The sequence below is a fragment of the Rhincodon typus genome, chromosome 2 (assembly GCF_021869965.1).
Source record: "Rhincodon typus isolate 14 chromosome 2, sRhiTyp1.1, whole genome shotgun sequence".
Taxonomy (NCBI): Eukaryota; Metazoa; Chordata; class Chondrichthyes; order Orectolobiformes; family Rhincodontidae; genus Rhincodon; species Rhincodon typus.
The window spans coordinates 127633426-127658931 of NC_063333.1; the positions used below are offsets into that span (position 1 = coordinate 127633426).

The 25506-nt window shown below is 38.6% G+C and overlaps 1 protein-coding gene across 1 annotated transcript in view; it reads right to left on the minus strand.

Annotated features, from left to right (window-relative positions):
- Nucleotides 1–25506, minus strand: part of marchf6 (membrane-associated ring finger (C3HC4) 6) — a 93474-nt gene that overhangs the window by 8163 nt on the left and 59805 nt on the right. The window contains exons 9-21 of the mRNA XM_048608953.1: nt 24131–24163; nt 23270–23321; nt 20514–20590; nt 19361–19441; nt 18193–18261; nt 12018–12092; nt 10468–10602; nt 8334–8453; nt 7610–7710; nt 6928–7065; nt 5781–5985; nt 2237–2306; nt 1192–1373 (exon numbers count right to left, since the gene is read on the minus strand). Coding sequence (XP_048464910.1) covers nt 1192–1373; nt 2237–2306; nt 5781–5985; nt 6928–7065; nt 7610–7710; nt 8334–8453; nt 10468–10602; nt 12018–12092; nt 18193–18261; nt 19361–19441; nt 20514–20590; nt 23270–23321; nt 24131–24163 — 1338 coding nt within the window. The remainder of the gene's footprint in view (nt 1–1191; nt 1374–2236; nt 2307–5780; nt 5986–6927; nt 7066–7609; nt 7711–8333; nt 8454–10467; nt 10603–12017; nt 12093–18192; nt 18262–19360; nt 19442–20513; nt 20591–23269; nt 23322–24130; nt 24164–25506) is intronic.

Consider the following 25506-nt stretch of genomic DNA (forward strand, 5'->3'; position numbering starts at 1 on the left):
AGAAGGGTCTAGGCCTGAAACGTCAGCTTACCTGCTCCTCTGATGCTGCTTGGCCTGCTGTGTTCATCCAGCTCTGCACCTTGTGATCTCTTAAAGCAAACTATTCATGCATTTTTAGTCATATTCTTCTTCAATCGTCAGCTATATATGTACTAGAGGAAATACACTAGTGGTATTACTGCTGGTCTAGTAATGCAGAGATCCAGGCAAAGTTCCATGGAGCCGGGTTCAAATCCCACCACAGCTGATGGTGGAAACAGAATCAATAAAAACCTGGAAGCAAAAGTTTAGTGGTGACTATGAAACTATTGCCGATTGTTGTTGAAACCCAAATGGTTCACTAATATCCAGATGAACGGTAATGTGGCTGACCATATTGAACTGCCTTCTAAAATGGCCTAAAAAGTTATATGGACTGGTAGGGAGCCTCAAAAAAAGAAAGAAACTGGACAGATCTCCTAGTGTCAACTTTGGCACTGAGAATGACCTGTCGATGCCGCAAAGTCCTCCTGACCAATATCTGGGGGCCAGTTGCAAAATTGGGAAAGCTATCTCACAGTCTACATAAGCAACAGCTTGACTTGGACATAGCTCAATATCTGAGACAGCAACAACATCCATGGCACAGCAGACCCAGCAAAGGTGCCAGCACGGTATACAGTTGGGAGGGAGTTGCATTGGGAGTCCTTAACGTTCACTCCAGACCCTATAAGGTCTGATGGCATAAAGTCAAACATGGGCAAGGAAACTTGGCAATTACTGCAGGGTCACTCAGCTCCTCATCTCATTACAGTCTTGATTCAAACATGGACAAATAAGTTGAACTCCAGTGGTGATGTGTAAGTGATCACCCTTCACGTCAAGGCTGCATTACAGTGCGGCATCAAGAAGCCTGAGCAAAACTAGAAGTAATGGGAAACTGAGGGAAACTCTCCAACGGTAAGAGTCATACCTAATACAATGGAAGATGGTTGCAGCTATTGGAGATCAGTCACCTTAGCTTATTTTTGAATTCTTACTTGTTTGAATAGTAGATTTAACATACTACTTTTAAAAATTGCTTCTGATTTCCACAATATGTGCCTCAATTACAGCAAAGTTACCATTCTACAGTACTCCATGCGTCTCCTGAATATTTACTTAGTAAGCAAAAACAGGAACAATTTAAATTCAACAGGTGAAGTGACTCACCATGAGGGACCATTCTTTAAGTTTCTGAAAAATAACATCGCGCCCCTGTGGCATCCATGCTGCTAACACTGTAATTGCTCGTATCGTCAACCAGCAGATATACAATCCACAGGCAGCTGTATATAGCTCATGGATTTTGGCACTGCCAGTCCAAAACGACATAATCCAACGGCCTGCTGAAACTGGAAACAAAATAAATGCCAAGAGGGTGTGATTGCTTGAATGGAAAAAAACAAGTAATATAAAACATGATAAAATTAACTACATTTCAGACTGACAAGAAACTAAAGGCCTAGAAACATCTTTCAAAAGCCAATATTAATTTATGTAATGAAGGATTCAACTAGAGCCTTTAAAGCTTTGATGTTTGGGTCACAATTGACCCAAACTAGTTCCCACATTCTGAATGTCTGCAGAGGCATTAGTTCCAGTTTGCCTGGAAGATAAATTTAAACAAACATTTACAATGTTGAGCAAAACGAAACCTAATTATTTTGTTATTTTAAATTGATTGAATCGTGTTACTCTAATCTTAATTAATATAGCGTCCAATCAATATCATTTTAATATTCCATTTTAAAACCCAATTAACTCTCCTGTTAATCATGTACTCTCCACAATTTTAATTACTTTAATCTTTCCTCACAGTCTTGTGTATATACACCCACTCTTGTTGATCTTCCAAATCCATTTCTAATGTATTAATGTTACTTTTGGAAGGGTGACCCACATTGAGATGGCTCAAGATCTTGAACATTTATTAGCATCTACAAGCACATGCCTGAAACTTGAAATCCATACTATTATATGTGGCCATGACTACTAAAGAAGAACTATTTACATATGACCACTGTTCATTGCTCCCTGAACTCCGAGCACTTAAACATATGGCTATGTTTTAAGGACTGTAATAAATACAATATTCTCTATATAAATAATACATAAAAGGATTACCAATAAAGAATACTTATTCTGGAAAAGTTTAATGATAAAATGTAAGTATGCTTGTAAGAGTTATACAAAATGACATTAAATATTCATGTACCTGGTAACGTGAGACAGATGAGACTGGCAATCAACAATGTCACACACATGAAAATTACCAACAGTAGAATCTAGATGAAATAAGAAACAACTTTGACTAAACTACATATCAATACAAAAAAAATTTAATTCCAAGCCAATGAGTATGCTTGCATCCAAGTAATTGTAATGGTATAGCCTTGGCTTGAAAGCAAATTACAATATTTTCATCAGAACTCTTATGTATACCACTGAAACATCAATTGTGGAGGGCAGGCCAATTTTTTATTGATAGCTTACTGACACAAAAATTCAGTTCTTGGGTTACAGTTTTTGTGCTGGACACAACTGAGAAATTGTCAAACTAGAGTTCAAGTTTCTGATTAAAAAGTATTTGCATAATCACAAATGTAAAATAATGTATGTACCAGTGCAGTGAAATGGAATAATTTGTTTTCTCCTTTCCACTGAAATGTATTCATTGTTACATTTAAGAGCAGTAGCCTAGCTCAAATTTTATTATAATAGAAAATGGATTAAATTCAATAATGATTTTTCTTTTGGTGTTGTGTCCAATCCTCGATCAGAGGGAACAGGTTTTGGAATCACTGAAAATAACTCTCAAAAGCTATACTGGGCAAATTACTACTTTCATTGGCATCCACCAGTTTCTTAGAAAATTAAATAATTGGTAGTGCTACTGCATCCTAAAGAAAATCACAGGCTCTGAATCAGCAGAACTGCGTGATGCTGACTATCAAGCTTTCAAAAATGACTTGTTAAATATAGGACACTATGGATTTATTAACTTGATAAAGGTTAATCAGAGTCGACTAACTCAGTCTTCTGAACAGCTTGTTTGTGATGCAGAGTAATGCCAACAGTTCAATTCTTGCACTGGCTGAGAATATCATGAATCTGATGCATAGTGACACTCAGGTTAAACTCCCCACCAGTTGTTTTTCTGAATCTCTAATGAGAACACAACCCTGTGGACCTCTGGGATTTAGGCAACCTTACGAGTACAAATTCGCATGAGAAATATACTCGGGTATTGCTTTCTTTTGAAATGGTTTTTCGCACTTATTTTCAAATATGCACTACAAGTGAATGTATTTATTCACTTACCAAAGAATAACAAATAAACAACATTAATCTAAAAAAAATTACCTCCCAACGTGTGGTTTGAGACCATGATTTTGGGCATAAAGCCAATTATTTATTAACTGAGGTAGGTGAGAAATTCCTACACAAAGCTTTTTCACTTGGCACATCTGCAATGCATCGAGAAGTCAAATTTACCCACAAAGCAAAGCAGGAATCTGAAGTGAGATTTGGCAGCCACAAGCAGCCTACATCTCGGATACTCATGCTAACAAACTGGAAAGACATCAGGATCAGGTGCGCAGGCACCAGCAGCATCAGTCAGGGCGAGAGGACATGCTCAACAGTTCCTGATGCTTTCTGATTCGCAGTGGAATTAATTCAGAAGGAATTATCGTCAATGCTGACATTTTCTTTATTAGAACATAGGAACATGCCCTCAAGCCCACCAAGTCTGTGCCGACCATGATGCCATCTGCCTATACATCGCCCACACCCCTCCATTTCCTACCTGTTTGATTGTCTAAACGCTTCAAACTTTGCTATCGTATATGCTTCTACCTGGCACTGTGTTCCAGGCACCTACCGCTCTCTGTGTAAAAAAAAAAAAACTTGCCTTGCACATTGCCTCAATACTTTCCCCTCCAAAATGACCTAACTAAAGCTTTAGATAGCTGCCACACAATTTGCCAGCTTCTTTAGTCAATGCCCTGACCAATGAAGGCAAGCATATCGCATGCCTTCTATCCCACTTTATCCACTTGTGTCATCACTTCCAGGGAGTTATGGACTTGCATTCACAGATCTCTCTGAACAGTAATGCTCCTAACAGTCCTGCCATTTACTGTATACTTTCTTCTTGCATTTGACCTCATAAGATGCATCACCTCTGACTTGTCCAGATTAAATTCCATCTGTCAATTCTCTGCCCAACAATCCAACTGATCTATATCCCTGCTCTATCCTTTGAGAGACAAAACCTTCCCTGCACAAAGGTGTGCTGACTATCTCTGATGAATCCATTCCTTTCTAAATGTGAGTAAATTATGTCCCTAAGAATCTTCACCAATATCATCCCCACTACTCATGCAAGGCTCACCAGCCTATAGTTTCCTGGATTATCACTGTGCCCTTCTTAAGCAAGGGGACAACACTGGCTATTCTCCAGTTTTCTGAGACCTCACCTGTGGTTAAAAAGGACACAAAGATCTCTGTCAAGGTATCTGGTATAGATCCCATCAGGGTCTGGGGATTTATCTACCTTAAAATTGTCCATGATACCCAACACCATCTCCTTCTGAATATTAACATGCCCCTGAATAACATATCCCTCCCTAATTTTACCATTGTCCATGTCCTTCTCCTCGGTGAATATCGATGAAAAGTACACATTTAGGACCTCACCCACTTCCTCTGGCAATACACATCAACTCTCTCCTTTGTACTTGAGTGGGCCTACCCTTTTCTGGCTACTTCCTTGCTCCTAATACATGTACGAAGTGCCTTGGGATTCTCCTTAATCCTACTTGCCATGGACATTTCAAGACCTCTTTTACAGGTCTTTCCTATTTCTTTTATTTCCCTCAAAGGCCTTGTTAAATTTCAGCTTCCTAAACATTACATCTGCTTCCTTTTCGACTCATTTTTCAAGAACTCATCATCCAGGGTTCCTGAATTTTGCCATCCTTATCTTTCTTCCTCACAGGAAGATGCTGATCCTAAACTCCAATTAACTGGCTTTAAAAGACTTCCACATATCATATGTAGACTGACCCTCAAACAGCCACCCCCAATCCAGTTTCTCCATTTCCTACCTAATACTATTGTAATACTGCCAATTTAGCACTTTTATCTAAAGACTAATCTTACCTTTATCCAGAGCGATGTTTAAACTTAAGGTTAATATTATGATTATGATCACTGTTGCTAAAATGCTACACCATTGTTACTTCAATCACCTAGCCAGGCTCATTGCTCAATGCAAGGCCTGGTATAGCCCTTCGTTAGTTGGATTATTTACATATTGCTTCAAGAAATCCTCTTGGATGCACCAAACAAATTCTGCCCAATCTAAGACCCTGGAACTAAGGGAGCCCCAGTCAATACTGGGGAAGTTAAAATCACTCAATTTTTCCGTGATTTGCTCAAATATCTTTTCCTCTATCTCCCACTGGCTATCGGGAGGCCTGTTGTTCAACCCCATCACAGTGACTGCACCTTTCTTATCCACAAGTTCTACCCATATTGTTGTATCTCTTCTTCAAAACTACAGTAGAAATGTACTCCACAATCCTGCAAGGGGGCGAACTAAATACTATCAGTCCTTTTTAAAAGAGGGAATATGCTCTTAAAGCATTATGATCTTGTAACACACAGACACACAAAATTTACACATGCCTATGTTGGTAGAAAGTTGACAATGATTTAAAAAAAACAGCATTGAAATTTTAGAAGTCACTTACTCTAAGAGGAAACTGTAAAGGTTTCCGATAAGGTTGAAAGCCTACGGGCCCACCCTGTTGCAGTATGGCCTGGTGAGCTGCGTGAAGTCCTTCCCCTACTACAGGAATGGCATTGTTATTACGCGCTTGTTGGTTATTGTTCACCTGTTGGTTGGCATTGTTCTCATTTTCCTCCTGGTCTCCGAGCAAGTATGAATGGAGGTCCCTATCAGCATGAAGAAAATGCATTCAAGATATTAAATAATGAGACATCCTAAAGTTTTATATAACCTGTTTTTCAGCAAACTGATTTACTCAGTACTTATTGCAGATAATAGTATTCATTCTGCTGAATTTATTCTTAAAGATGTCTAGCTATCAATGATAACAAAGTTCAGATAGTCTACATCTGGATAGACTACATCAAAACAGCATGGTTATTATTGCTCCTCTGAAACTGAAAGCTGCAGAATCTGCATACTCGCAGTTAAGTGTGTTAGTCCAGAGATTGCTGCTGCTGATTCTATGTTTCTTCCGAGAGTATGCTGTTGTTTTTTTTAAAACATTTTTACAATTAACTTCTACCGTAGTCTGATATGTATACCACGATCTGAATATCAAATAACATTTAAAATTAAATGCAAAGGGACACAGCTGTTTTTAATTCTGGTTTGCTGTCTGCATGAATAAAGTTATTAGCTGCCCGTTGGTTAACCACATGGTTGCTGGATGCAAAGAAATTCTCTCAACTTGCAGCTAGATTTGGACTGATCTTGTGAAAGGAGAAAAATGTGCCAGCAATCACTAGATCAAAGTGAGCAGCTTTCCACAAGCACAGCAGCAAGCACCAAAACTGTGCTGTTGGTGTTTTGCAATCATCACACAGCAATTAAATCTAATCTAATTTGTAAGATAACGAGTAAAAGCTTCCTTTTGTCCTTTGAAATCGAAGTGTTATCACTTAGAAAATCCCCTTTAAAGGAATTGGTCATAAGGGAACAATCTCATTACATTAGATTGTTCAATTACAGCAAATATTTCCTACTGCTGACAACGTACTTTCCTAAACACTTAGATGTGGGCCTGCATGAATCTGTTATGTACAGGGCCTAAAGTAGAATTCAAGGGCTTACCTATTTTTTATTATCAAAATGTTGGAATTACTTACAACAAATATCCAGCTGAGACTGTCCAAGCTCGGACCAGCCCCTTCAACCACTGCCGAGTATGTCCTTGTTCCAGTAAAGCTGGCAATACAACTTGCAGTAGCAGAAGCTCTAGAGACAGTTCACTGACTGGGGCATCACTGTAGAGGAACCAAAAAAGCCAATTCTAAACAGTTGATACATGTTGTTTTAACAAGATTGCAAATTAGAACACAAAAAGATAGAAATCTTTCCTATCAGCATATAGCCAAGAATTTTCCCTTCTCTTCAATCCCCTGGATATCATTTTTCTCTACTTTACAAATAATGATTATTGGACCCTAATCAGTAGGAAAATTTGATGGTATGGTCTGGGATTATAACACGGTTTCTAAACTCACTGCAGTGTCTTGATCACAGGAATCCATCATAAATGGGAAGGTGAACAAGAAAGCAAAGATCGCAATTAGATACCAATTTCATACTGCTGAATATAGAAGGTATTGTTACTCTGTGACTGCATCATCAAATAAATGAATCAGAGAATGAAAAAGCAGCTCTTGAAAATCAAAAAAATAGCCAGTGACAAAAAATCAAAAGAAACCTTCAAAAGAACTGATCCCTGCTGTCACAGAACTTTCAATGAAGCGTGCAAACAGGCTACTAATTATTATGCCTGCAAGTATCCATAAGACCAGGTATTACCTGTAAAGCATTACATTGTACGGTAGAAAATCAGGGAGTACAGTCTTAATAATACGAATTGGCAACCAAAGCATAAGGAGGACAATAGAGCCAAAGACAATCTGCAAAGAATAAGATAAGAATCTTAATGAAATTATACATGAAAAACTAAAATAAACATTTTTGAAGATTTACATAATTTCAAATTACTACACTCCGATTGTTTCTGATATTTGTCAACCTATTTATGTGAAAGTTTTGTGTAAGCATAGCTGTCAGTTTATAGAGATTTTCAAGGATTCAGTATTTGTACAAAAAAAAACACTTCAGTTTCACTAACGTTCAAAATGCTTGATTGCAATTCATTTGTTGAAAAGTAGTGATCAGTTACGATAAAATCACCCGATGGCATTAGAAGCTTCATTCATTTCCCTGGTGGATCTCCATCGACTCTTACAATGTCAATTTTTTTAAAAAATTGAAATATTTAGAAGTTCAACGTTCACACATCATTCCACCATGTATACTCGATGGATCCACACTCACCTGAATGCAACCAAATTCTGAGTTTCCAAACAGAAACGCTTCCTGATCCAGAGGTTGCTCGTCCCTTTTTAACCTGGTATATCTGCCCATTCGATTGTACAAGGCTACTATTTCCTATTGTGCATTCTTAGGTTAAATTCTCTCTTCATAATAAAAGAATTTAATTTCAAGAGTAATCAAACGTGGACACCACACTTACCACAGATAGTATAAAACGTCTGAAATGCCTATAAATAGGTAGATGAATCATCTCTTGGACTGGATTAAAATCTGGATCATTCAGATTTCTCAAAAACCATAAGACACCTGGTCTTAACACCTGAAACAAAACATTAAACATTGCTCATAGGAGCATCTATAAAGCAGTACAAGAGGTATTTTACATCAAAACAATTGAGTTAAGGAGAAAAATTTAAAAAACTTGTCAATTACATCTAATTGTTCTGCTAGCAGATGGTGGCTTCTTTAGCTGTGTGGCTGATCAGGCTTCCCCAGCTCAGGAACAGCTAAGTTTCTGAATTTTAATCACTCTGGATTACCCACATCCATTATACCACAGCAAAGTATCAACAGTATTCAGCATGATCCTTTTAAATAACATATTTGAAAGTGCAAACACTAACTCAAACAAAAAGCAAAATCTGCAAAAGCTCAAAATCTGAAACAAAAACACAACTTGCCCATTTTAAATGGTCAATCTAAACTGCATAATTTAATGGTCTTGTTCCCTGTCCTGGTGCTTCAATCTCATTGCTCAGAACCAGCCCTAACAATACTTCCTTCCCCATAAGGTTGGAAACATGCCAAAAGGTTCTCATGAACACACCAGAAATTTTTCACCCGCTCTGCATTTCCACGATTAAGTTTCTTCTGTATTGAGAGAAGCCAATTTTTAAAAAAATAACAACTATTGTGTACAGTTTGAATACCTATGCAAATTTCCCTGAAAATTTGTTTCTCAGAATCCATTTAACTAGCTGGAAGTGAACATAACACACCCAGTAGTGTAGCGGTACCTGTAATGCTTGTTAGCTTTAATCAAATACATTATTGTGAATAACCGCTCCAGGAGACATCCTTTCTTTAGAGTGCAACATTATCTTTAATCAATATTACCAATGTTTCACTTTGCTTTCTTTCCTTCTGCATCTTTCCTGGACATCTCGTATTCAAGAAAGTAAAGTACCCAATCACACTCTGTTTGGCCCATGTCTGCATTATCACAGCATCTTCCCATGCACGTTTGTGTCAGCAATTTGCCAACCTGATTTACAATGATTCATGCATATTCACACATGCACTGAAATGGTCTTAAACCTTCCTGTATTTGGGTGTTTGGATATTTAAAAGCATTCCATCTTACATTCATCATGACACTTCATATGCAATACCAAAGGAGAACATAATTTTAAAATGTGTTGACTGGTTCCCAAGTAGGCTTTGATCAATAAATGTGTTATCTTGAAGAATTCACTAGTTAATGAAGACAGATAGTTAACTACCAAGAGTTGTTCAAGTTTCAAACTAGGGAAGATCGACTCAGGTTGGTCACAACATTGCCCCAATAAATTAACCAGACAATTTTTTTTTTCTGTTGAAGCAGGCAGTATGTATACATGTTCTACTAATTGCAAAGAACAGGGCCCTGCACATTATCTATGTCACTTCCAACATACACAAGTGTGGCATATCGCAAGCCTGACTGAAAATCCTATCCTACAATGACTTGAAAACAGAAAGTGTCTTTTTATAGCAATATTCAAGTTTTGGACCACCTTCTTATATTTAGTTGATGCCTCCAAATACCATACTATTTCTTAATGTGGTACCCTCCAACTCTCCTAATCCACATTTATATTTTGTTTCTGCTTTCTAATTGTGCAACCACTTTGCAAATTAGCTTAGACTCTGCCCAATAGCACTAGTGAACCTTTAAATGAATGACTAGCTCAAAAAACAAGAACGAGATTTTGTTCAACTAGCAGGATAAATCTCAGTGCATGATTTATCCGAAGGCAAGAAGAATGTTGCAATACAGCCATAGCTGCCTGATACAAAAAAGCTTGACACACCATAACTTGGCTGAGAACACAAGTTGCAGAATCAAACTGTTCTCAAATGGTGTAAGCATAACACACTAGAAAGACACAAGAAAGGCACTCAAACACTGAGGCAGAATTGAGAAGTTGTGATAGTGGCCCCTATCAGAGAACTGAGTGCATTGCCATTATATTTCAAACATCTCCTAAAACAGGTGTTGGAATCAATAACTTGATTAAAGAAATCCCAGCAGAACTTTAAGTCTATCAGTAGCTGAACTAAGATCTACCCACCTCTCTGAGTAGAAGAATGAAAGATGCGAAGTAGAACACATAGACCATGCCCACCAGCCAGTGGAGGAACATTGTGGTTCCAGGTGCAGATTGAAAACTCAGCTCTCTGTCTTTCAAAGTAGCATCAAACATTTCCTGCAGCAGATTAAAATCAGCAAGATGTCAGATTGATCATTGCAACTAACCTGCATTTCATGACAGCCCGGTTTTTAAAAATACACATATTAATCCAGGCAAAAAAAAATTAAAGGTCAACATCCATTTCACTATTAAGAGACGGAAATAAGAACATGACTGTTATCAAGTCCTTTTACATATGTGGGTCTTCTTCACTTACAGATGCTAGATTTCTTTTAGCTCAGCAAATCTGAAATGAAATTATGAAATCTTACTTCTGGTTTTCTGTAGTCTGCAAAGACCTTAATTTTTGTTAACAGCAGATATATTTTTTCCTGGATTAGCAACATGATTCATGCAAGTGTAACAGAATCAGGTTAAATTATACATTTGTGCATTTACACTATTCTCAGATATACTGAGGAAAAATGGTCATGAGTATTATTCAATTACATATCAGAGATCAAGCAAAAGAAAGTAGCTGTTTACAGCTGTTCATTTATATGACAAGCGTCATGAGATACGCACATCGAGGAGGACTGGATTCAACAAAAGACCTTGTACAGAGTCAGAACAGTCTTGCAGAAGAATCCAGAAAATAGTGTGCTACCCCTCCGAAAAAATACTGAGGCTTCCTGAAAATGATTAAGTTATATCTTAATTCTTTCTACAATGCACTAGAGAAGTACAGGAGAACATAAATAATCACAGACCTGATCTCTCTTACGGGCTCTAAGCTAGGTCAACCATTCAGTCCATGTCATCTTTTGAAGCAGGCATTTTAAAGATGGGTTCACAGAGTTTCAAACAGTTAATCTTGTCAAAAGTATTACCCCAATACAAAAAAAAAATAAATGGAACAAAAAAAGAACGGAACAAGAAAATTATGAACATGAGCCTCAACTTAAACGATCCTTGGAAATCTCGCCTCCCCAGTGTTATTAGCTGATTTTGAGCATATTGAGCAGCTCCTGGAGGTGGTCAACTGGTTAAAATGCTCTTCACTCAGATTAACCCAGCTGGATTCAATTTAAGAGCTGGTGGGGTAGAGAAATGGTCAATCACCATCAGAGAAACATATGGACAAATGGAATGGCCAAAGTGCCTGTTACTTAAGAGTAACAGTGCTAAATTTCTGTTAAGATGCTCCTGGATAATTAAGACCGTTGAGACCTTGCATTGGTGGAGATTAAAATCAGGTGAGTTCAAGATACCAGTCTGGTATAGTGTAGAAATGTTGGAATATTGTGGAACCTGGAATACGTTATGGATACAGGAATGGGTGAGGTTACAATGGTATTTGAAAATGAGCATGTACGACAAGTAAATCAAAAACAAAAATGACTAAATCACTTTTTTTAAATACAGGATGAAAGTTTGATCAAAGTCCCAATGAATCACTGATAAAGCTCCTGAGGGCAGAAGCGACTTACTAGTGAACAGATGTCAAGCCACCAGCCGCATATCAGGGGGAAAACACCAATTTCCACAACTACCAGTAAGGACACCTAAATTTTTAAAAAAAAGTAGACCTTGATGTTATGTATACTACAAAAAGACTCAGATAATTGGTTAAACACAATCTCCATCAAGACATTAGACAATTCTATATTGCACACTTGATCAAATTTTCTTATTAATTTTAACTCATTTTGCTGCAACTGTGGGTAATCCAAGATGGAGGACAGGAGAGCTGCTTTCTAGGAGCTGCTCCTTTTTCGAGGTGTTTTCAGTGTTGCAGCTGAGTTCCTTGAATTCTAGGAGCAGTAGTTAGTTCCATAAGCTGTTACATTGTTTTGGAACTTGGAGGGAAAAAATCAAAATGACACTTTAAAAAGGAGGAAGACAGACAAAGGCAGTGACCACATGGGAACTGAATGAACAGAAATAAACCTGCACTGCTGAATCTACACAGCTATCTGTTCTACTATTTGATTTCAAGCATCTATGCACATTGGACTTCATCTAAGAAAAGTTAACAAACAGTGAAATTCACGGCTGACTTTGAGAGCTCACAGCAGGGAAGCAGCTAAGTGTGCTTTTTGTTTTAAAAAGTATAACCTTACTATTTTTTGGTAAATCTACAAGTGAGTAGAGTGGGTTATTTTTTGTTAATATGCTTTATTGAGATCTTTCTCTTTATTAAACTTTAAACATGTAAAGCATAGGGACAAAGTTATCCTGGAGCAATGTCTTTTTTTTGCAGCAGTAAGACTGTGCTATTTTTTGGTTCTGCAGATTGTTAAGGTGCAAAGAGGGCCTTTAGTAAAGTGATGTGCTCTTCCTGTTGGATGTGGGAGATTAAGGAGAGTTTCTATGCTGCTGATGATTGTGTTTGGACGAAGTGTGTTTGGTTGCGAATCCTATCGGATCACATGGATTGGTTGAAATGACAGTTAATGGCATTGAGGAATTCACAGGGGCTAGGACATGTGATGGATGACAGTTGCAGGAAAGGAACTAAACTGAAGACACAGTCAGGTAGATGGGTGACCTCTAGGAAACATGGGAGACAGAGGCAGGTTGTGCAGGAGTCTCCTGTGGCCATCCCCATCTCAAACAAGTATGCTGTTTTGGAAAATGTAGCGGATGATGGACTCTCAGGGGAATGTAGCACTGACAGCTAGGTTTCCTATACCGAGACTGGCTCTAATGCAACAAGGTGTATGACAGGTTCCAAGCAATCGATTGTGACAGGGGACTCTCTAGTCAGAGGCACAGACAGATGTTTCTGCGGTCGACAACGAGACATCAGAATGGTGTGTTGCCTCCCTGCTGCCAGGATCAAGGTATCTCTGAGAGGGTGCAGAATATTCTCAAGGGGGAGTGGGAGCAGCAGGAAGTCGTTGTACACATTACAACTAACGACACAGGAAGAGAAACCGATGAGATTCTGAGGACAGAACATAGAAAGTTAGGTAGGAATTTAAAAATGAGGTCCTCGAGAGTAGGAATATCTGGATTACTCCCGGTGCCACAAGCTAGTGATGGTAAGAATAGCAGGATAGAGCAGATGAATGCGTGGCTGAGGAGCTAGTGGAGGGGAGAACAATTCACACTTTTGGATCATTGGAATATCTTCAGGGGTAGAAGTGACCTGTATAAGAAGGGTGGATTGCACCTGAATTGGAAGGGGACTAATATACTAGCGGGGAGATTTGCTCGAGCTGTTCAGGAGGATTTAAAATAATAAGGACTGAGGGACCCAGGGAGATAGTGAGGTAAAAGGTCAGTCTGAGACTGGTATAGCTGGGAAAAGGAGCAAGTCAAACAGTCTGAGCAGGCAGGAACAAAGCAGAGAGCAAGGTCGAACTTTATTTATTTCAATGCAAAAGGCCTAACAGGTAAGGCAGATGAACTCAACGCATGGTTGGGAACATGGGATTGGGATATCTTAGCAATTGCAGAGACATGGCTCAGGGATGGACAGGACTGGCAGCTTAATGTTCAGGTATAGATGCTATAGGAAGGATAGAAAGGTGGGCATGATAGGAGGGGGAATGGTGTTTTTGATCAGGGATGCTTAGGGAGGATATTCCTGGGAGAATGTCCAGATAAGTTACTTGGGTGGAACTGAAAAATAAGAAAGGGATGATCACCTTATTGGGATTGTACTATAGCCCCCCATAGGCAGTGGGAAATTGAGAAACAAATTTTTAAAGGAGATCTCGGGTATCTGTGAGACTAATACGGTGGCTATGGTAGAGGATTTTAACTTTCTATAGACTCGGATTGCTACAGTGTTAAGGGCTTGGATGGAGGGGAATTTGTTAAGCGTGTACAAGAAAAATTTCTGATTCAGTATGTGGATGTACCTACTACAGAAGCTGCAAAATGTGACCTATGCTTGGGAAATAAGGCAGGACAGGTGACAGATGTCAGCAGGGGAGTACTTTGGGGCCAGTGACCACAATTCTATTAGTTTTGAAATTGTGATGGAAAAGGATAGACTAAATCTACATTGTTCTAAATTGGAGGAAGGCCAATTTGGACAGTATTAGGTAAGAACTTACAAAAGTTGATTGGGGGTGGATGTTTGTCGGTGAAGAGAATGCTGGAAAATGGGAAGCTTTCAAAAATGAGATAACAAGAGTCCGGAGACAGTATGTTCTTGTTAGGGTGAAGGGCAAGGCTGGCAAGTGTAGGGAATGTGGGATGACTAGAAAAATTGAGGTTTTGGTCAAGAAAAGAAGGAAATGTGTGTCAGGATAGACATCACAGAACGAGTGATTCCCTAGAAGAGAATAAAGGCTGTAGCAGTATACTTAAGAGGGAAATCAGGAAGGCAAAAAGGGGAGATGAGATAGCTTTGGCAAATAGGGTTAAGGTGAATCCAAAGGGATCCTATGAATACATTAAGGACAAAAGGGTATTCAGGCAAAGAATTGGGCCCCTTAAAGATCAGGAAGGCCACCTATGTGTGGAACCGCAGGAGATGGGGGAAGATACTACATGAGTATTTTGCATCAGCGTTTACTATGGAGAAGGATATGGAAGATATAGAATGTGGGGAAATAAATAGTGACATTTTGAAAACTGTCCACATTACAGAGGTGGTAATGCTGGATGTCTTAAAATGCATAAAGGTGGATAAATCCCTGGGAACTTGAACTCTGTGGGAAGCTAGGGAAGTGATGGCTGGGCCCCTTGCTGAAATATTTGCATCAATAGATACAATGAGGGACCAGAAGACTGGAGGGTTGGCTAATGTGGCATCACTATTTTTAAAAAGTGGCAAGGAAAAGCCAGGGAACTACAGACCGGTGAGCCTGACACCAGTGGTGAGCAAGTAGTTGGAGGGAATCCCAAGGAACAGAATTTACTTGTATTTGAAAAGGCAAGGACTGACTAAGGATAGTCAACATGCTTTGTGCAATAGGAAGTGGTGCGTCAACAATTTAGTGAGTTTTTGAAGTAACGCACAAGATTAATGAGGGAAATGAGGCACACGTGATCTATATAGACTTCAGTAAGGCCTTCGACGAAGTTCCTCACGGTAAACTGGTTAGCAAGGTTAGATCACATGGAATACAGGGAGAACTAGCCATTTGGATACAGAACTGGCTCACAGGTAGATGACAGAGGGTAGCGGTGGAGGACTGCTTTTCAGACTGGAGGCCAGTGACCAGCAGTGTGGCACAAGGACTGGTGCTGGGTCCACTGCTTTTTGTCACTTATATAAATGGTTTGGATGTGAATATGGGAGGTATGGTTAGTAAGTTTGGAGGTGACAACAAAATTGGAGGTGTAGTGGATAGCGAAGGAGGTTACCTCAGAGTATAACGGGATCTTGATCAGATGGGCCAATGCACTGAAGAGTGGCAGTTGAAGTTTAATTTAGATAAATGAGAGATGCTGCATTTTGGAAAGGCAAATCAGGGCAGGACTTTATACACTTAATGGGAAGGTCCTGGAGAGTGTTGCTGAACAAGAGACTTTGCAGTGCAAGTTCACAGTTCCTTGAAAGTAGGGTCACAGGTAGATAGGACAGTGAAGAAGGCATTTGGTTTGCTTGTCTTTAATGACAAGTGCATAGAGTACAGGAGTTGGGAGGTCATGTTGTGGCTTTACAGGACTTTGGTTTGGCCACTTTTGCAATACTGCATTCAATTCTGGTCTCCCTGCTAAGGGAAGGATGTTGTGAAACTTGAAAGGGTTCAGGAAAGATTTACAAGAACGTTGCCAGGGTTGAAGGTTTGAGCTATCGGGAGAGGCTGAATAGGCTGCGGCTATTTTCCCTGGACTGTCAAAGGCTGAGGAGTGACCTTTTCAGAGGTTTGTAAAACCATGAGGAGCATTGATAGGTTAAATAGACAAGGTCTTTTCACCAGGGTGGGGGAGTCTAAAACTAGAGGGCACTGGTTTAAGGCGAGACGGGAAAGATTTAAAAGGGACCTAAGGGGCAGCTTTTTCATGCAGAGGGTGGTGTTTGAAGGAAATGAGCTGCCAGAGGAAGTGGTGGAGGCTGATACAATTACAACATTTAAAAGCCATCCATCTAAATCTGGATGGGTATATGAATACGAAGGGTTTAGAGGGATATGGGTCAAATGCTGGCAAATGGGCCTAGATAAACTTAGGATATCTGGTCAGCATAGATGAGTTGCACCGAAAAGTCTGTTTCCATGCTCTACATCCCTATGATTCTATAACTGAGGTGCATTCAGGTAGCCAAATACAGTGCCAGGAATGAAAAAAGCAAACTTGAAACCAAAATCAGTCGAATTTCTGAACTCAGTCAAGCTATGCATAAAAGCAATGAAAGAATTCCTAGTGTATTTCTACATGGGCAAGGAAATTAGGGCTAAATTGTCTGGTCTCCAGATTGTCAGAAACTGGACATATATCTTAAGATAGGTTTTGGGAAATCTGTGGATGTCCTGATGAATGGATCCACCAAAAGTTTCAATGTTTGATGGACAATCTCTCCCATTCCCTAAGATCATCTGTGACCATCTCAGTCTCAGTCAAAATTGGAGACTTGCCACAGTTCAGCTGTACCTACCTAGGTAGTTACTTGAAGAATGCTCAAAACAAATTGAAACCTCGTGTAAAATCCGAGTAATTACAGAATTGACCTCTCCAATGACACCCTGCTCCTCCAAAAGACCCCACTGCCTGACTACCCACCGACAAAGTAGAACATACTAGATTTCACTGGAGTCAATTAATTACCAATAACAAAAGCAAATTCAATGAGAATATATTTTGTACCAGAAGCCAAAAAGCAAAATAAATCAACAGCGGAAATGGAAATAAAAGCAGAAATGATGGAAATGTTCAGCAAGTTGAGTCATATTTCAGAACAATTAACATTTTAGTTTGATGATCTTTCATTAGCATTTACAGATGTAAAACATTTTAAAGCAATTGAAAGGAAAAGCACAAACAAGTGCCTGTAATAGTATGGAAAGCTCTCAGCTCTCCGAATTCAGATTCTTGAGGTGTTCCAATGAAGCACAATGCTCGCTTGAAGAACAGCACCTCCTCATTTGTTTAGGCACTTTGCAGCCTACTAGCCTCAACACAGTTCAACAATTTTTGACCATAACTTTTGCCAACTATTCCTTCTTGGCTTTGGCTTTGCTTTTGCTAGTTGTGTTTATTTTTGCTGTCAAACAACAGCTGTTCATCATTTGGTCATTTACAGCTCCTCTAGACCCATCTTTTGTTTCTTTACATGTTACAGCATCTCTCCTTTGGCCTTGCACTATCAACCCTTGTTAATCAGTCTTTCCGGCTTTCCAGCCTATCCAGACTTTTTATTCTTTTTCTCCAATCTCTCCGTTCACTTGTTTACAACCAAAGACATTTTTTTTTCCCCCCCAGTGCTAACGAAAGGTCAACCCAAAATACCATTTCTCTCTCCACAGATTCTGACAAACCTACTGGGCATCTTCAGCACTTTGTTGTATTTTGTCCAAATCTTTTCATTGTGGAGTTTCAATAAAAAGCTGTTTTTGAAACCTCCAAAAAAAATTACAAACATAGAATCATAAGAGGAGACAGTAATTTTGAGGTTAAAATTTATGGCTGAGATTTATTTACCAGCATGCAAAAAAAGACCCAAGACAAAACACATTGATAGTCATAACAATACAACAATACCTTCACAACAATATAACAAACGCCCAATAAACGTCGAGATCGTTGGAACTTCACCAGCGCAGCCAAACCCTGTGCACAGTTAAGTTAAACAAAAGCAACAAAATACTGCCTTATGTAAACAACCAATATCAGAGGGTGGCAATCCTGAATGCTGTGTAGTCAAGAGTACTCTTATTCATTTTGGTTCTGCAATAATTATATTTTTGTTTAATAGTGTGCTGAATTCTGCAGGTGGCGCTAAAGATTGAACAACCCCAAGCATTACAGACTAGGCGACTGCTGGTCAATGACCAATTTTGCAAGGCAGCCATAAACAAGGCCTCTATTTTTGCAAGGGAACTAAGCCAAGTTTAGGCATCCATCTGGAATGCCTGCATACCCATCCTTACTGATTACGGGGCTGTCTTTAAAGCAGTGCAGGGAGGGCAGAGGACATTGTACCCTGACCTAACCTGGTTCTACCCTGATGCATGAAGGTAAAGACCAGACTACTAGAGTAATTCCACTACATTTGCACAACTTGAAAGATCTGAACCATCACTGCTTTAAAGGCTTTTCTGAAGGGTTCAATCTGTTAGTCCAGTACAGTTGGTAAAGTTCACTGCAGCATTAACTGGCGTATAACACTCCATATTTTGTTTATTCGCTCATAGGGTGAGTGTTGCTGGCCTGGCCAGCGTTTATTGACCATCCCTAGTGGCCCTTGAAAAGATGACAGTGAGCTGCCTTCCTGAACTGCTAAATTCCATGTACTGTAGGTGGACACAATGCAGTTAGTGAGGGAGCTCCAGCACATTCACCAAGTAACACTGCAGGATCAGCAATATATTTCATGTCAGGATGGTGAATGGCTTGGAGGGGAACTTGCAGGTGGTGGTATTCCCATGGATCTACTGCCCTTGTCCTTCTAAATGGTGGAAAAGTTCATGGGTTTGGAAGGTTCTGTGTGAGCAGCGTTGGTGAATTTCTACAGTGCATCTTGTAGAGGCACACACCGTTGCTACTGAGTGACGGCGGTTGAGGAAGTGATGGGCTGCCAATCAAACAGGGTACTTTGTACTGGATGATATCAGACTTCGAGTTCTTGAACTGTTACCATCTAGTTATGAAGACAGCATTATTACTTGGGAGTTCACAAACCAATTCTCTTAAATAATAAAAAGGATACGTGACAGATTATCAGAGTCATAGCCAAGAGTACGTAGCCCACTATAGTTGTTATCAAGCCTTCAAAATGCGAAGCTTGAACCTGAAAAAAGAATGCCAAATTGGTACAGTGCTCAATAAAAATTACTAAAAGATCAAAAATCATAGGATCTTTTGTTGATGATCATTGTCTTTACATAAGAAAACATCTGTCTTTAATTCTAAGTCTAAGAATAGATTGTTAAGATTCATTACAGTTCTGTAATTGTGGCATTACCATTCATCAGAGCATCAACTTATTTCAATCATTTCTTACTCAATTAACAATAATTAACATAACACTCAATTCACTCAAAATATAGTGGAAATACTTGTATAAATTTATGACGTTAGGAAAATGCAACAATGTAGTAATTCAAGAATGAGCCAAACACAACCACTTATAAAACAGATTATAAATCAGATCTTTTCAGTTCTGTGTTTTCAGAAATACAGTACTCATGATAGCAGAATGCAGTGAACAACACAGGGGAGGGAAGTCCAAGTTAAATCTCTGGTTTGTGCCCAGGTAGCTAATGTTAACTGGGATACTAGTAGGTATGAAAGGTATCTGGGATAAGAAGGAAAATAATAATGAGATTGATTGGGCAAGGGAGAAGGCAGGAATATTGAACCCACGATAGAGCACAGTCACTGTGACACTGATTATTATGTAATGCTCCTGCTCAATGTTCATTTCTACTGGCAGCATTGTTTGTATTAACTCAATGGTATGAAAGGTCAAAATGACAGCCTTTGGCAATTTGGTCATTAGTTTCCTCTTGGACAATCTCCTCAAAGACTGAAGTACATTTTAAAAAAAAAATACTTATTTTAAATAAAGCTATTCAAAATAGCAAGCGCAGTGTGGAAAATACATCACTGTACTTGGATGTGTCACCAAACTCTTCAAAATACTTTGGCTTTTTAGTAAGCAAAAATTCCCAACAATTTGCAGCTTTTTTTTAAAAATGGGAAGGTCAATCACAATTGTGACTTACCACGGCATACAATATAAAGAATTACAATCACAGGAACAAATTTACACAATAGAAATACATTTACAAACGATACTGAGACATTGGTAATAGTTAGTTATACTAATTTCATACAAAGTTTTCTCAAAGAGCACGCACCGTATCATTAGTACTTACATACTCCTCAAAACCCAAACCAACAACCGAGAAGTGTCCAATATGGTATGGACAAAATGCTGAAACATACAACAGCACTAATATTACAATCACAGCATATTGACAAAATTCTACTTCTGGTAAGTCACACAAAGTATAGACAAAAGTAGTATTAGCATAGCAGTACAAATCCTTCTATGCTTTTTCACAACCTTCCAAACGTCTGTATTTTGTCTTGGTTCTCAGTTGTATGTATCTGACACTGTCTCAATCATTTTATTTTCATTTCCTTCTCCTTTTTCATGCAGGCAGCTCTGGATTGGTTTGCTCTCCTTTTATGCTTGGACTGAACCATCTCCCCTTTGAAGGTACTCCACTGTTCAACTTACAGGTCTTTCCATCAACTTTTTATTCCCCTCCATCTTGCCCAGCTCTGATTCTGTCTCATTTAAGTAGACTTCTCCAACAGTTAATTAGACAATCTAGACTAAGAACATGTTCTTTTCTATCATCACCCTAAATCTTACAAGATAATGATCACAGATTTTCTAAATGCTTCTCCACCGATACTTGATTAGCTTTGTCCAGACAATTTCCAAGAACTAGGTCCCGCAGTGCATCTTTTTAAAGGAGACTGGATACACACTACTGTACGAAGTTTATCTGAACACAATCCAAAACATTTACCTGTCTCCATTGTTACCGATACCACTGTCCCACGGTACATTCAGGTCGTTAACATCCCCAGTTGTAACCCTCTATAAATGTTGGCGCATCTAATTTCCCTTATCCTCTACATCCTTTCTGCTAGCTGTCAGTTTATAGTCTACACTGAACATGGTAATTGAACTTGTTTGTTCCTCAGCTCCAGCAAAATTGATTCTGTCTTTACACCCTTTGGGATATCTAGTTTCACCATTATTGCAATGGTCTCCTTTTCCGAACACTGTGGCCAGGAATATTTAGCATCCAGTACTACTAGCCTTTCTTGAGCTAGCTTTCCTATCCCCACGGCAATCTATGCCTATAACATCCCAATATTATTTACCATACAAACAAACATGAACAGCACCCTGGACTCAGGCTTCATTAATTTCTCCCTTCCAATGTCACCGATTGACTTTCTGTTCTCTATACTGGTGCTATCTGTCTCTCCGAGTGTTATGTGCATTCCAGTAATCCTCTAATATTCTTTCTTTTCTCCCCACATTCATGTTAAGTTAGTTTAAGACTTTGTGACAACACTAGCAAAATGGCCCATAAGAAACTCAGGTCAGCTCTGCTCAGGGCAACCAATTCAGTTTGTATAGGCGCCATTGTTTCCCCAAAGCTAGAACCAGTGTCCCAGGAATCTAAAGATCTATCTTCTGCACCAGTCGTCCAGCCACATGTTCACCTTCCTTATTCTTGTCGTCCTGTATTCACTTGCATGTGACAGTGTAATCTACCGATTACTACATTTGAGATCCTGCTTGTTTACTTTCTACTTAGCTCCTTCACTTCTGATTGCAGAACCACATCTCCCACCCTATCAAAGTCACTGGTACCATTATACACCCTGACCTTTGGTTGTTCACACAATTAGCTGGGTAACACAGACCAGAAAGGTTTAATGCTGTATTCTCAACTTGCGTTGAATAAGATGATTTCAATCAAGGCATAGGCCATGAGATAATTGCTCTCCGCACACTTTCTATAATGGAGCAGAAACAATGTACCAGGAATCTAGCTTCCTAATTGTTGTGCAGCAAACCCCCTTGATAACAAATTTGGGAGAGGATGAAATAAAATTTAGTTGTGTTGGCCTTATAGTTAGAGCAGTAGAAAATCATTAATCACAAGAAAAATACAAAAGAAAGCCTGTAGCACACAAGTGCACTCTCTGTGGAGGAGACACTAAAACTGGGCAAGAAAAAAAGACAAGTTATTTTAGCATTCATTTGTTATTTAATTCCTGTTTTAAGAGTTTTGGTGGACTCCAAGCCAAAATACCTCCAATGTATATGTTCATGGTTCTTTAATAACTGTCTTATCTCTCAAGATATCTATGCTGAAAAGGTTCGTAATCAATCCAATCTGAGGACAGATGGTCAGGCAAACTTAAGCTATAATCTGTCACGAGGACTCTCCAATCATTCAGTATGTCAAATAGCTTATTCAATACTTTCAAAATTAAAACATTTTTACCGCAGCATTACTCAATTCAATGTGGGTTTCTCATTGTCCAGTAAACATGACTAATTCTAAAAATTTAATTTTCAACGTATGCTGTGACATCAACAGTGTTACTGCTCATCCTTGTTTGACGACATTATTTTGGAAGATGTTCATGATAATTAGGGTAATAATGCCCTTTGAATGTATTCAGGACCATAAACACGTATCCCAAGAACAGTTTCAGCTTAAAACACAGCACAAAGCACTGGCAACTCTTTGGCCAACTATTTACACGCTTTTGGAACTGAAATTTTTTCCAATACTTTAGAACAATGCATTAGTACAAAGGAAAGCTGACGGCATCCCTTCCAGGATCGTATTTTGAATCAATGATTCAGTTTTTGAGAATGTAATAGAAATCCATAAGTTAATACTTTTGTACTTTTTGCCTGGACTATTAATCGGGGAAATGTTCTAGGGTGCCACCAGTACCACTACTGCAATCCCATGGGTGGACGTGTACATAAAACAAACTCCATTCTCAACTTGAAATTCAAGATTTTTTAATTAGATACAAGAACTCTAGATCAAGGGGCACTTACCAAACACAAGAATAAATAGTGTATTTAATGAAACCACCCAGAAAACATGCTCCTGTCAGAAAAATACACAGATGTTGGTTAGAATTAAAAGAATGACAGCTTTACTCCCAAAAGAGCTTTTAAAAAGCCTGATCTTTAAACTCTCTCTGTTTAAGCTATCACATTTAAACAGTAAAGTTTATTATCGAGTTAATACTTACAGGCCTAAATGGACTTTTTTTCTGATGAATGGGGCCATGTTCTTCATTGACCCTCTTCTGACCAGGCTAGCTTTGTATAAAATAACTACTAAATAGCTTTAAGCCAGCTAAGCTTAAGAAATGTTCAGTTTTAACCACAAGCCATAAATTCCTATAAGCACAAAACAAATTCTTGTGTATATGTATATAGGTTGTAAATGGGTTAACAGCATTAACAAATACAGCAAATTTTGTTTTGACTAGCACCTAATGAATCAGTGCTCTTGATAAACCAGCAAAAATAATATCCCTGAAATACCAGAAGTTTATTGTATCATCACAATCTCCGCAATGTTTGAGTAGTCAATTAATGGAGAGACTGAGAAGACTCTCTGTCAGTAAATTTTACTTAAATTATTAATTTAAGTGATTTATGCTGTAAATAAAGTATAACAGTGATGTGTATACTCCCTGCATTACAGTTCTATTGCTGGTGTGTCTTTTTACATTAATTACATGGACCTCTTGATCCAGAATACTTAATCAATTGGTGCACGCTTGGTCCCATAGATGCTGATTAATAAAACAAACTTCCTGTACATCAAATGCAGTGTTCTCTTCCAGTTTTGAATGCATACAGATGACTTTTATTTGAAATACTGGCACCGCCTTTAAAACTCACCAGGAATACAAGCGAACCATCCAACCCTAGCATCTATGAAACAAAAATGAATGAATTTAAACAGCACACATTTTAATCACAACTACTCTTGATTATTCAAATTTATTTTAACCACTCACGTAAACTTTATTTTGAATTTACCAATAATTCAAATTAACAAAGTGCATTTATGCAGCACAAAACAACACCATTAATTGATCAGTAATTTGAATTAAGCAACTTCAAATTAAATAGCATACAAGACCTTATTCAAATTGCAATATTCATTTTAAAATGTCATAGCATCTTCAAGAAAACAGCACACACTTGATGGACTGAATAGCCTTGGTTTGTGCTGCGATGACTTGGTGTTGACAGTTAGCCACATTAGTGATGGCTAAATGTGGCAACATAATCAATGATAAACTTCATAATACTAACAAAATAAACAATTATAACATAGTTCATTCAAAACATTTCCTACAATTGCAGACTGCTGCTCAAATGTCATCATGGAGCACCTCAGCTCTCAGCCCCCATTACACTCACCTGCAACCATCAAGGTACTTATAAGAAAAATGGATAATTAGGATTACTTAAAAACTATTACTCCAAACAAGTTACAGCTATTCCAAACTTCCGCTCACCAGAGCGCCTTATAACTTCCTTCCCAATGTATAAATAAACTACACTTCATTGCAACACAGTTGCATTCTCATTAACTTGGCTCCATACACAGACATTTCAGCTACATATGATGTTCATACTGCATCCCAAGTTAATTTTACTTCAGCTCGAGTTACACCAAAGCCCTGACCAATCCATTTTATTGAGCAGTTAAACATCCTTGGCCCACTTTCCCCTTCACAGAACCTCACAATGTGAGCAAGACTTCTTATAAGAGATTAGTCATGTCTAACCACAGTAAACCAATGATATCTATCAATTAATCTTGATTTACATATCCTGAACATCTGAAAATTCATGCTATGAGTCAATTTAAAGGCTCTGAACATCTTTCATCACCAAGACAGTTTGCCAACAAACAAAAAAGTAGAATACAGTATCACACTACAGTCAACTACGGGACGGTGCAGTCATATGAGGAGCAATGCGATCTAAAACATTCAGAACAGAAGTGCATGAATCACCTCTAACAGATTTTATATTGCAGTACAACCCTGTGCATGGGTATATACGGAAAGATGACCTGATAAGAATCGGCCTGTTTGAATCAGTACAGTCAACTAGCTCTTTCAAATAAAATTCTTCTACTTTGGAGGAGAACTTCCAAATGTTCATAAAGAATGACTACCCTTCTGCAGATCTGGCGAACGTATACTACAGGTCCACCTTCAGATGCTCGTCACTATAAGTAGGTACTGCAACCTTCCCAG